We start from the raw sequence: 11,505 nt of genomic DNA on the forward strand, positions 1-11,505 counted from the left end.
ATATACAACGATTAATACTCTTTTTTATTATTATTATTATTAAGGTAATTTAGGTTAGCGAATGTAGATGGGCAGGTATAGTGAATCTAAGCCGAAACAGTAGCCGTAAAGATGACTCGCATAAATTCTGCTAACGGTAATATGTGCATGCAAGGACAAAAATAGCAGTGCATAGATATACGTAGACGGAAAACATCTCCGAACCATGGATAACACGTTCATAAACACGCACACACAGATTTACACATGCGAGCGGTGCAACTGAAACAATTCTCAGTGTGGTCCAATTGGCGAGTTTAAATAACGATACGGTAAAAGGTTGACACGGACGGATTTTTATTGAGATGGCCTAAAAACCACAACAATTACAGCTAGCCTGTCCGTATAAACATTAGTGTCCTGTATCTTGTAGCAAGCAGCTCCTAATACCGTTACTACGGCATAATAATAATAATTCTTCATCGAAACCAGCAACAACGATACATAGAACGTGTAGCCCCGATGGAGCTGCCTACCAGTCAGCGAAGACCAGTTCAAATGCATCATCATATAAGTGTATTTGTGCCGTAAAACGACAATGATGGTCATAATAATAAATTCTCCAGTGTGACGACACGAGCTTTTGTAGTTATTTTTTCTAATAAACCGATAAAAAATAGTAACAAATAAGGAATTTGCTTTCATGTAGTGGCGAGTGAGTTCTGTGGCACGAAGCTTTCAGGTCTTTCAGTGATGTAAAAAAAGACTCGTAGGAGCCGGAAAATCGTTAGGGACCAGGGGTTGGCTAAGGGAAGAATTGCATAATCTATTCATGTGTAGTCTTTTGCATGAAAACGTGAGTATTGTAAACTGCTTGTTTTGTGTCTTGCTAAGGCCATATGTATAAGTGAAACATAAAAAATAAAATAGGAACAGGCAAGGTATCAGTTATAGTGTACATGTTTACAGGCATCGCGCTAGTTCCACAGAGAGTCACAATTGCACAATGAATGGGTAGTGGAAGTTGAGCTGTTTTGAAACAGTCAAGAAAATAAGTCAGTGTCAAAGTCAAGGAAACTAAGGTGTTATTGGCTTACATTATAGCACATGCTCTTAATATCCAATAGCAGTAAACGAAGCGGATTTAGTGTTTCTCGCACACTCACTCCAGTCAGCGTTTACAGATATCGCTATTGTACAGTAGTGTCCCATGAGACTGAACAGTTGAAAGTCTGTGAGGCGCTTTAGGCCGTGGGTCGGCCAGTAAAATAACTATTGATTAACAATCTGACGTCTATGCCATCACCTAGAAAGACCATTAAACGCCATATCGATTTCATATGGAACTATATTATATGGCTCAAGTACTAAATCGAAACGACGCAGAAGCCAATGCAAATGGCAGGAACAGTTAATGCGTTATTTTTTATTTTACTTTCCCACTTTTTTTTGACAAAGTCTACCGCGATCATATCTAAATAGAGTTGAATTAGGAATTAAAATGTAAATGTACTACAGCATGACATTGTAAACAATGCTAAAAACAGAGGAACTGCCTGACTTTTGATATGGGTATATCTTCATATAATCTTTTTTGCTAATGGCGACAATGTAGATATGTAGGTTGAAATGGTATAACATACAAGATCGGACGTAAGTACTTTGGGTTTAGTTTCGACGTTTTACTAGAAGGGTAATCAAGATATCAAGATAAAGAGGGAAAATGTCATAAACCGGGTATATCTAGATCTGAAACTTTAATGAGACGCATGGTGTTTCATTAGTTGTACACCACCGTACGCACAGCCCTATAACAATAAATATGCACTGGAAACGATAATTTTGATACCGTGCAATCAAAATCCTGAGCGTAACCATTATCAACAATACATAGGAAAACTCCTAATCCAAGGAAGAGATGCATGTTCTTCTAAACAATTCTTTTAAGCTGAAAATTATTTGATGAAGCTTACGATGCTTAAGTGAAATGATCAAAGTAATATTTTTGTGTTTTATGAACATTAAGTCCCAGGACTAGTATAGTTATTAGGTAGAAATGTTGCACATTTTGAGCCTACATGGTAAAGTTCTTAAGGTATATAGACAAGGCCGAAGAGGACTAAATCATAGTTACTGCTATTTACTGTCTTCATTAGATATACTATATAAATTACATATACATATTCGCTACATAATGGAGCATAATATTGTCAGTCTATAACTCAGACTAAATCATTATGCGATTGATGAAAGTAATACGCATGAAAGCTTGCAATAAGTCCACGATTGGACCTATCTTTATTCATTTTATAAAATGTTCTACATTGGCCAGTTCGTAAGCCTACACTGGCCATACGTCTATTAATTGCTGCGTTTATGCGGCCCATAAAATGGGCTACATTCGAATTTTAGGCATGAAAATAACGTCTTGAGTGCGAAAACAACTTGACCTTCAAAATGGTAGGTCTACCAGGTATTGTCTCACCATACGATTGGGCAGCTGCCGAAGATAATCATATCAACAATTTGTAGACCCCCCTCACCAACATCATAAGAAAACTTTTGTAAGCAACAGCATATAAATATACGAGACTTATTTATACTTCACATTTACAACGATTCAGTCAACGACTGTTCAGACAACAGACTGTATTTATATTACTTCAACTTAAAATTTATACAGTTCTTTTGACAGGTCGTTTATCATGATCATTGCGAAGGCCTTTTTAATGTGAGTCTTTAAACCAAGCCATATTTTAAATAGCGCAATTACCGGATCCGTTGATCCTTACTCCGTCCTGCACCATGAGTAAAAGCCCCCTCTTAGACCGCATGTGTCACTTGCAACATCAGCGGGACAACTACCAATAAGTAACGCTCACCCAACACAAATGTTCCATTGTACCTGTAAATGGACTATTATCGAAGATCGCATGAGAGGAACAAGCTGCCATTCTGAGGAAACCCTACGTCCGCATGCCGGCACTTCCAGCACCTTATTTATTCATCTAACTAGCAAGCCAAGTAAAATTCTGTACTGTCCATATGCAGTCTATGCACTGACGCACAATTATTTATGCAATACGGAATAGAATCATTAGAGTGAAGTACTGACGAACGCAAAAAAATCCTTATTATGGAGTATGGTGATATACAATGGCTTGCTGTACGACTGGGCCTTTCCAACCATTGATTTCACCCTTCATTAAAGCTATCTCCCAGTATGTACATCGTACTCGATCTTTTTAGCTGGCTTACTTTATTGAAGCCATGTCCATGAAATCACAATTATCGCAAGCTAGAAACAGATTCTTTTCGAAAAATAGAAATTCGCCCGGATGTACACAGCCTGTCGCTGTGTGAATACCATGAATCTGCTCCAGTGCTTCATGAAATTCCTTCCAGCTCATGTTTACTTCTATTCCGCACGCATCACAGGAGATCAGCCTCACGCCGAACGTATGTACGTGCATTTGTGCGTAGCATACCGGACACGCATGGGGAACGGGTAGATGGATTTCTTCGCACATTGCGAACTCTTGCTCGACCTGTTCCAGCATCAATTCTTGCTCTCGCAAGAGATCCTCTTCGAACTCATTTCGTTCGATGGCTGCACGGCGACGCGCCTCTACTTGTGCAGCTCGGGCCACCTTTTGTCGCTCGATTCTTTGTTGGCGTAATACCTCCTTCCATGGCGAACTTTTGGCTTTGTACAAAGCTTGAAAGCGGCTAACAACTTGTGTCGGCGCCATCATAGGATTAATGAAAGCTTGATCTAGTTGATATTAGTTGTGACAACAGCTATACTGGAAAACGGTCGTCGGCTGAACAAATTTCACTTCTAATGGGAATTGTTAGTTCGCAACATTTCTCACTCAACTGTTTCCGTAGCTAGACACAACAGCAGCTGAACCAGGAACGAGTCTCGTGCAAAACGGTTTACTGTTGACGGTGAATTCTATAGTACATCTTTACAGTTTCCAAGTGATAACGCTACCTGTGCATAGCTACAAAGAGGGGTAGCTTTCAAATCGATTCCCCTATTAAATCGTCACTCATTATTTTACAGCAGCATTGCGAACCGTTACACTGTTCAGGCGCTCAAAATGTGCCCCCGCGTTCAGCGATTAGCGGTTTCCGGACGCAATCGTTCAGCGTTTAGCTGGCTGGCTGGCTGGCTCCGGGCTAAATTGCCGAACGTAAACAACGGAACAAAAAGCACAGGAGCCGATATAAATTAGACACACCGACAAATACTGTCTTGCTACAAAACAGTACGTATTTCTGTCACATAGGATACCCCTTAGATTGGAATGTATCGATAGAATCACTATACCGTTTTCAATGTTATCTTGTGTCATTAGTCGATAGGTGGCAGCAACACCTTGCACACAGCTGCGTGCCAGAACGTTGACTTTAATCAATAACTGTAGTATGTGTACAATTAGCACCTCACCTCCAATTAAGGGTAATCAAGGGTTTGGAAAAATCTACCATTTGGTAACAGGGGCCTGTGAGTGTTTGCAAAAGCTCACTTAGGCGATGAACAACTGATTAAGTTCAAAACAGTCAGATATCAAACCATTTGGATCGATTGATGCGACGGTAGTCATTCGATTTTATCGTACGTCTCCGAAAAGCTTCAAAGTGAACACTATTTCCAAACTTGCTGTGAACCGTGATCTAACTAACGATAGTTTTTTTTTTCTGTTGACTTTCAGTGATCATTGGAAAACTGTATGCACCTACAGTTCCGACCACATATCGGAGGTGACATGCCTACGTTGGTATGAATTATACTTGAAAGGTGCGCTCGCTGTTAATTGGCATTAGCAGGACTTGACAAGGTGAAGGGAATCAAATTTCTGCATCTATTCTGTTTATTTCCAAGAGAATAAGGTGTTGGCTCCGTTTCAAGTATAAATTACTACGAAGTTGTATAAGTTCATGGTGAAATGCTGTAGACAACAGAACGCTGAAAAAAACATATAACAGCTAATGTTGTAATTTCTGCGATATGAGGTTGCCTGTCAGGTCGTACATTGTGGATGGCATTGTTTTTAAAAGAAATTGTGCGCTTAATTATAATCGCACTAATCGATAACATCGCATTTAGTACTTTTGTCAGTTTAGAGCAATCCGAACAGCACGCTGCACGCTTTTTCTACCGTTGCATTTCATTGTCGAGATGTGCTTATAAAGCCCTCTTCAAGGCCGTGTACGAAAAAAAATTATTTAAACAGAAGTACCTTTTGACAGATGACATCTGTGAGTATGATGATTGACCGTAGAGATTGTGTAGATAAGTCTGGTCCAGACAGTAACGAAATAATTACGGGCCTGGACGAGATCTTTTTTATGTATCGCTGTTTCATTTGGGATACACATTTTCCATCAGGATTCGTTTGCATGGTATTTTTATGGTGCCAATAATAAGCTTGTTCAGTTTAGGTCAGTGAACTCCAAGTGGTCTACACGCTTATGAAAAAATGATTCTGCAGTGGCGCTACAACAGACTAGCGGGGCAAATAAACTCACGTTCTGGAACTAGTTATGAAGTATTTGTGTTTAGTGAGATTCACTTTGCGTTTTTCATCGCATACCTATTTCTAGAGTGGGTCGTCTATGCTTTCTTATCCGATCAAATAAAAAGCAATGTGTAACCATAGAAATCGCTTTATTTATTTCGTCCAAAAGCATCACTGCTAACAGGTCGAGGATTTTTTCACGATACTCAGATACTGCTAGGCGAAGAGCAGCGCAGTATGGGTGGCTTCAACGGAGCAGTGCTTCTTTTCAAAGGTGATGAGGTAGATCCTCAAGATCGCTACCTGATAACTCTCACAGAAGCAGGCTACCGCACCTTTCTTATACCGGTCTTGCAATTTAGCTTCATCAACCAGGCAAGTATCATAGCAAGCAGCCGCAATGCAAGTGGGTGTCAGTGACTGTGTAATGCAATTAGTATAGTGAGCGATCCAAGTCCGTTTAAACATTTGGCAGTCAAGTGTACATGGGACATACGATAGCTTCTTTTGAGCAACTTGAAGTATCGTTTTGAAGTAAGTATGATTGTCGCAGTAATTTCGACATGGCTAGGTGCGACTTTTGCACAATTTAAAGAATACTACGCTGTGCATAAGTCAAATTTGTCCCTTAATGCTAGAGCTCTAATACGGTGATAGCACGTTCGAATTCTGTACGATTAGAAATAGACCAGAAGAAAACCCGGCGTTTTCTAATAAACAAATTAGAGATTCACCGATCGTTTGAACTAAGACAGAAACCAGATCGAAGACAACATGGGAAGATTTTTAACTACTAATTAATAAAGCGTATTTCGTCATATTTGCATTAACTTTTTGAAGGAGGAGCTATGTACTGCGCTGAAATCCGCCCATAAATATTCCGGCATCATCTTCTCGTCACCGCGCTGTGTACGGGCAGTAGAACAAGTTTGGTCCTTTAAAATTTACGAACACTGGAATGAACGAAAGGTATGCTCTTGCAATATAAAAATATTAGCTGGAGTAAATGCTTGTCGTTGAGCAACACGTTGTTCTTCACTTCCCCCATCATAGTCGTTTTTTTTTGCTTTGAGAACGTGCCTTGACATTACATACTCATGTCGGATAACTCCATGTATGAGTGAAAATGTGCTTTCACGATAGTTTACACAAAAATTGTTTTTAAGTGTTCTTAACCCTAGACCTGTTAAACTTGATGCTGAGTTCTCTATATGTTAGGTATTTGTCGTTGGACCATCGACTTCACGCGCGGTTAAGGACAGTCTTCATTTGCCTACCGAGGGTGAGGAAACAGGAAGTGCTGAAGCACTAGCCGTCCTGATTCGTAAATCACTAGGTGTCGATGAAAGTAAGCATCTGGAAGAGTTTTTTAATGTTTGTTGTCTAATTGTCGGAATTGTATGGCAGACTATTGAGTCCTTTCAGATACGATCTAGCTTGAAATTTTAAATTCCAGTAGTGCTCTAATTGTTCTTTTAGATTTGAGAAATTCAAGGAAAAGATTGCATCAATGTAATATTCAGTCAGATATTACTCATATATTTCTCCCGAACCGTGTGCCTTTATTCCTCACGAAGTTGAAACCGCTTCTATTTGGTCATGGTAATAGAATGATGAAGTGTCGCCACTGTGTGACTATTTTAATAGTGGTTAGAAAAATTCTGCTTTTCCTCCAGGTTCAAAGAAGAAGCTGCTGCCACTTTTGTACCCATGCAGTTCGCTAGCAGATGCAGACAACTTCACTGGTCTTCCAATCGAGAGAATTAGCGCCTACGAGACTGCCGACTGCGTTGATCTCCGTTCTATTGAGCAAGTGGCAAAGGTAACTCTGTTTTTGGCCGAGGCCACATTGTGTTCCCAAAAGTGAGCCAGAAATACTGTTCCGTAAAAAGAATATAGGGTGAAACAGCGCCTTTTGCACTTATGCATTTTGCACTGCTGTCCTGTTGTGGCAATATGGTCACGCTTGAGTTTTACAAAACGCAGAAGGTTCGCCCCAAAATTACATTTAGAATGGCCTGAGGTTCATGAGGTTTGATTTTGTAATATACGTAAATAAAGAGGCACATCCTCATACTTTAACTTACTTTTTTTAATACGCATTTGTTAACATCAGGCCAGTGCATTGAAAGATCAACACAGACATATGTTCCATAATAACGATGCTGAGTGGCACTGAATTCGATAATGCGTTTCGCAGGAACGCGTCGTGTGTGCCTTTTTTAGTCCGTCGGGCGTTCGGGCCGCTGTTAAGGAGTTGCGCAAAAGGGGCCTTACGAAATTCCGTGCCGTTGCCATTGGAACAACCACAGCCCAAGTGAGTAAAAGACGTAATCTGATCAAATGTAAAATGTAGTTTACCTTCAGTTTATGAGTTATGCATGTAAAGCATAAGGTTTCTCGAAGGAGTTGTTGTCAATATATGTCGTATTGATATTTTTTCGCAATTGATAATTTGATATAAGAGGTAAAAATGCGCTTCTACAACTGTAAAGGCTATCTATCTACTAGACTATGTACTAGAGCACGCACACACAAGAGACTCGGCTTTTTCTGTGGGAATTTGTGATATTTATTAAATGATTATTGTCCATCGAAGAAGTTCTGTATGCTTGTAGGGACGCCTTTTCTTCCTGCAAAATCGCGCTTGTCACAAGATTGAAGATTCGCCTCTTGTGTTTCGCTAGATTATATTTCAACACACCGACCGTTTTTCACCGAGTTTTTTTTTTATCTACTTTCTTAGTGAATATGATCCGCAAGTGTTACGCGAATTGTCGGTAGGTTGTCCTAGTTACAGGGTTTTTGTTTTTGTTACGTCTTGCAGGCCCTTTCTAACGAGGGACACCCTGCAGACGAGATTTGTGAAAAGCCTAGTCCTGCAGCGTTGAAGTCGGCACTCAAGAAAGTTTGCAGTCGAGGTAAACGTCGGTGTGCTGTATCCTAACTACAGTAGGACATAATTCGCACGTTTGCAGATGATAGTCAATTACTGATTTCGTGTGAAAATACTCAAACCTTCATCGCTCCTATATGTATTAGTATTTATATGAGGAGCGAACCTCTTTCGTCGAACGTCCGCAAAAGCTCATACAACATAGAATCGACACGTCTTCTGTTATTCGAAACTTGCTTTTTACCGCAATGATCGATGATCATACCTTTGTAAATGGCCTTTATGTATGTAAGTTATTTTTTTTGCAATTTATTGGATGTGTGTAATGTCTGAGGATGCGAGCCAGAAACACGTTAGGTGTAAATAGGCAATGCACTATAAATCAACACTGGTTGTGAAAAATCCAATTGTTGACGTTTGCTGGAACTCACCAAGTTCTATCCATACATGGTTAATTGAATCTAGTTTACATTAGTTTTTAACCGCAATTAATTAGCGACATGTGCTTTAGAGTATCTTACAGCTTTTAGGGGACTATAATTTAGCTAGGCTCTGACTATATCGTAATGGTGTGCTGTTATGAAAATTCAATGAATTGCAACAAAGAACCATTGTTAATTATTATCATTATAAATCACAATTCACTTAGCGAGAATGTCTTATTCTGGTGTTCCCGGCGGAGAGAACAATGCGATAGTGGTTTTTTTTAACTCTGCCATCAGTGCGCAACGCGCAGTTGCCTAGGCTAATTTTCTTTTTTTACATTTAGAACCAAGGCGTTCGGTAACGTGTTTGCCTACCTAACATAAAAACGCAAGAGGTCAGTTCAAAGTCGGGCATAGACGCACCTCGTTTTACGCTGCGGAAGGACAGAAGTCGTCTGAAGCAAGGCCCAATGCCCCAGCATTAATCGAAAAAAAATTCAAAACGTCAATTTGTTTTAGAACCAAAAAGGTACACCCTTTGCATTAGGACCGTCCTACGCGGGTGCCATAAGAAGCGATACGATTATAACATTAGCAAGAATTTCGCTCGTAATGCTGACACCGAAACTATACAACTACGCCTTGGGATCACCTTTACGGTGTCGTTGTGGCAACAAGGTGTAGGGATAACGCATCTGTTTAGGAATAGTGCGATTTTGATCCCACCTAACGCAGTTTCTAGTAAAAACTGTAAATGCACGAAGATGAATGTTATGAGAGGCGCAGAAAGATGTGTTATATTCTATGGTAGTGCGAGAGAGGGACAGAGGGACGACAGCAAAATTATTGTATTTTAAAGCATTTTAGATCGGTACGTCGCTGCAGGCCCATCTAGTAAAGAAATGTCTCCGGTGATTGAAGATATTTGCAGCTTGGCCAAAGTTGCCAATATTAGGCTATCATAGCGTGAAGTGGAATGAGGCCACAAGCTGCTCGATGTTTTTCTTAAGAATAACATCAGGTTCGAATGATCTGTATATATGCGTGAATTAAACGGATCTTGTTTTGTCTGACGTGTACGCTAAACACCAGTGTTGCTAAGACATCTATGAACTGCAGACGAGACGATTATCACCGCGTCAACGAAATCACAATTTCGAGCCGTTTTGTGTGGTTCCCGAAGCTGCCTGAGACGACGCCATTAGCCTTGTGCTAATTTGCGGCGTGTTAACCGATACAAACAACATATCATATACTGGCTTTCTGAATCTCATTTTGAATTAGTTTGAGACGTTTCGATGTACTAGGTCTGCTCTTGGTTTAGCCGCTCATGAAAAACATATTAAATACGTGTACACCTGTATACTTTACAGTCCCTTAAAATATATATATACTGACCTACTGAACAAATGGAGTGTCTAAATTAATTGTTACTATTAACTCTTTAATGTTATATATATATATATATATATATATATATATATATATGTGTGCGTTCGATTGCAATGCGTGGGTTTACTAATCTTTACTAATACCGTTTAATAATTTGTCCACGACAATCAAGCATACGAGGACTTCATCCAAGGTTTGTATGTAACTGTCCGCTTCTATCCAGGGACCCTACTTGTAAATGTTTAAGTTTTGGGTTCCCTTTCACGCTCACATAGTGAAAAAAGTTTACAGTGTTTAGTGCCCCCGTTTTGACGGTTACTATACGAGAAGTCACTAACAGGTCTGACTTCACCTTATACTAGAAATTGTGTATTACTGCAATTTTTTACGAATAACGTGACACTTTAACTATTAACGAATTGATTGTATTTGTTCGATGTAAGAAAAGCAAAAATAAAACACGCTATTTTGACAATCCACTGATGACAATGCGTTATGTTTTCTTTTTGGTTTTTCATGTGTGTCATGTGTTTGTTGTAGGCGACTGCTCGGAGGAATCAAAAGTCGGCTAAGTTTCTCTGTGATCCGACTTATAATTTGTAAAATATTCATTTCGAACAAATCGTATGATTAAATAAATACAGTCAGCGTACAACAGTGTTGGCAAGAAAAAAAAGTTGCTCGTATTGAGTCTCTTGTCAAGTGCGTATAACGTATACACTGCAGGCTAGTTTTCCATTGTTAACTTCAACAGAACTTCCAGCCCGCTCGATTAATAGTAGTACATCTATGTTTGTGTAAAAGTTGTTTAAACGGTTTTGCTAATAAACGCTCGCGCCCAACTTCAAGGTGATTAGTGTGCAAGGCTGAAGTTATCTTTTGGTCAGTGCATTATTATATAGAGTTTTCTGTATTTCACGTTGGAATCACGATAGGATCTACGGAAATATTGTGCGAAGACAATTTACCCGAAAGATGTTTGTTCTCAAATCGTTGTTTCCATTTAAAATGATCACATCAAACTCAATCCTTTTTTAGTTATACTGTGCGTTTAGTCCTTTCGGTTATATCTCTCGACCAATAGTAAAAGTACTGGAGGGGTAATGTTTAATGGCACAACTAAAATGGCGCGGAATTTGAAACATTTTTAGAAGGTTTTAATGATAGGGTTTTCGTTCAAGTTAGTGGTGCGTACTAAAAAGGTTGTAGCAATCTATGTGCAAATAATCACCAATTTATCTTTTACGACCATCTTTTCGGTCATTTCGGTCAAGCATTTGCTAGG

At 39.5% G+C, this 11,505-nt stretch overlaps 2 protein-coding genes across 10 annotated transcripts; one reads left to right on the top strand and one right to left on the bottom strand.

Annotated features, from left to right (window-relative positions):
* Positions 1 to 2,246: 2,246 nt before the first annotated feature.
* LOC147753182 (uncharacterized) lies at positions 2,247 to 4,084 on the bottom strand. The gene has a single exon (XM_086969210.1). The coding sequence runs from the start codon at positions 3,732 to 3,734 to the stop codon at positions 3,234 to 3,236; it is 501 nt and encodes a 166-aa protein (XP_086825336.1). The 5' UTR covers positions 3,735 to 4,084; the 3' UTR covers positions 2,247 to 3,233.
* A 76-nt stretch (positions 4,085 to 4,160) lies between these two features.
* On the top strand, positions 4,161 to 11,066 carry LOC111262574 (uroporphyrinogen-III synthase). 9 transcript variants are annotated; one of them, XM_022836914.2, is made up of 9 exons: positions 4,161 to 4,253; positions 4,701 to 4,826; positions 5,677 to 5,882; positions 6,348 to 6,476; positions 6,726 to 6,855; positions 7,184 to 7,329; positions 7,708 to 7,824; positions 8,335 to 8,428; positions 9,173 to 10,703. In XM_022836914.2, the coding sequence occupies exons 3-9, from the start codon at positions 5,745 to 5,747 to the stop codon at positions 9,205 to 9,207; spliced, it is 789 nt and encodes a 262-aa protein (XP_022692649.1). In that variant the 5' UTR covers positions 4,161 to 4,253; positions 4,701 to 4,826; positions 5,677 to 5,744; the 3' UTR covers positions 9,208 to 10,703. The 9 variants fall into 9 exon arrangements, with proteins under 9 accessions (XP_022692649.1, XP_022692648.1, XP_022692653.1 ...); XM_022836913.2 differs by having other exon boundaries at positions 4,701 to 4,786; XM_022836918.2 differs by lacking the exon at positions 9,173 to 10,703 and adding an exon at positions 10,761 to 11,066 and having other exon boundaries at positions 4,162 to 4,253; positions 4,701 to 4,786.
* The last annotated feature ends 439 nt before the right edge of the window (positions 11,067 to 11,505 follow it).

The sequence above is a fragment of the Varroa jacobsoni genome, unplaced genomic scaffold (genome assembly GCF_002532875.2).
Source record: "Varroa jacobsoni isolate VJ856 unplaced genomic scaffold, vjacob_1.0 scaffold_675, whole genome shotgun sequence".
Taxonomy (NCBI): Eukaryota; Metazoa; Arthropoda; class Arachnida; order Mesostigmata; family Varroidae; genus Varroa; species Varroa jacobsoni.

Bases quoted from the DNA above. Each gene is read 5' to 3' on its own strand.
- LOC147753182 (XM_086969210.1), bottom strand. From the start codon at position 3,734: ATGATGGCGCCGACACAAGTTGTTAGCCGCTTTCAAGCTTTGTACAAA.
- LOC111262574 (XM_022836914.2), top strand. From the start codon at position 5,745: ATGGGTGGCTTCAACGGAGCAGTGCTTCTTTTCAAAGGTGATGAGGTA. The intron at 6,856-7,183 runs GTAAGCATCTGG...CTTTTCCTCCAG, and splicing joins ATCACTAGGTGTCGATGAAA to GTTCAAAGAAGAAGCTGCTG. The intron at 7,330-7,707 runs GTAACTCTGTTT...TGCGTTTCGCAG, and splicing joins CTATTGAGCAAGTGGCAAAG to GAACGCGTCGTGTGTGCCTT.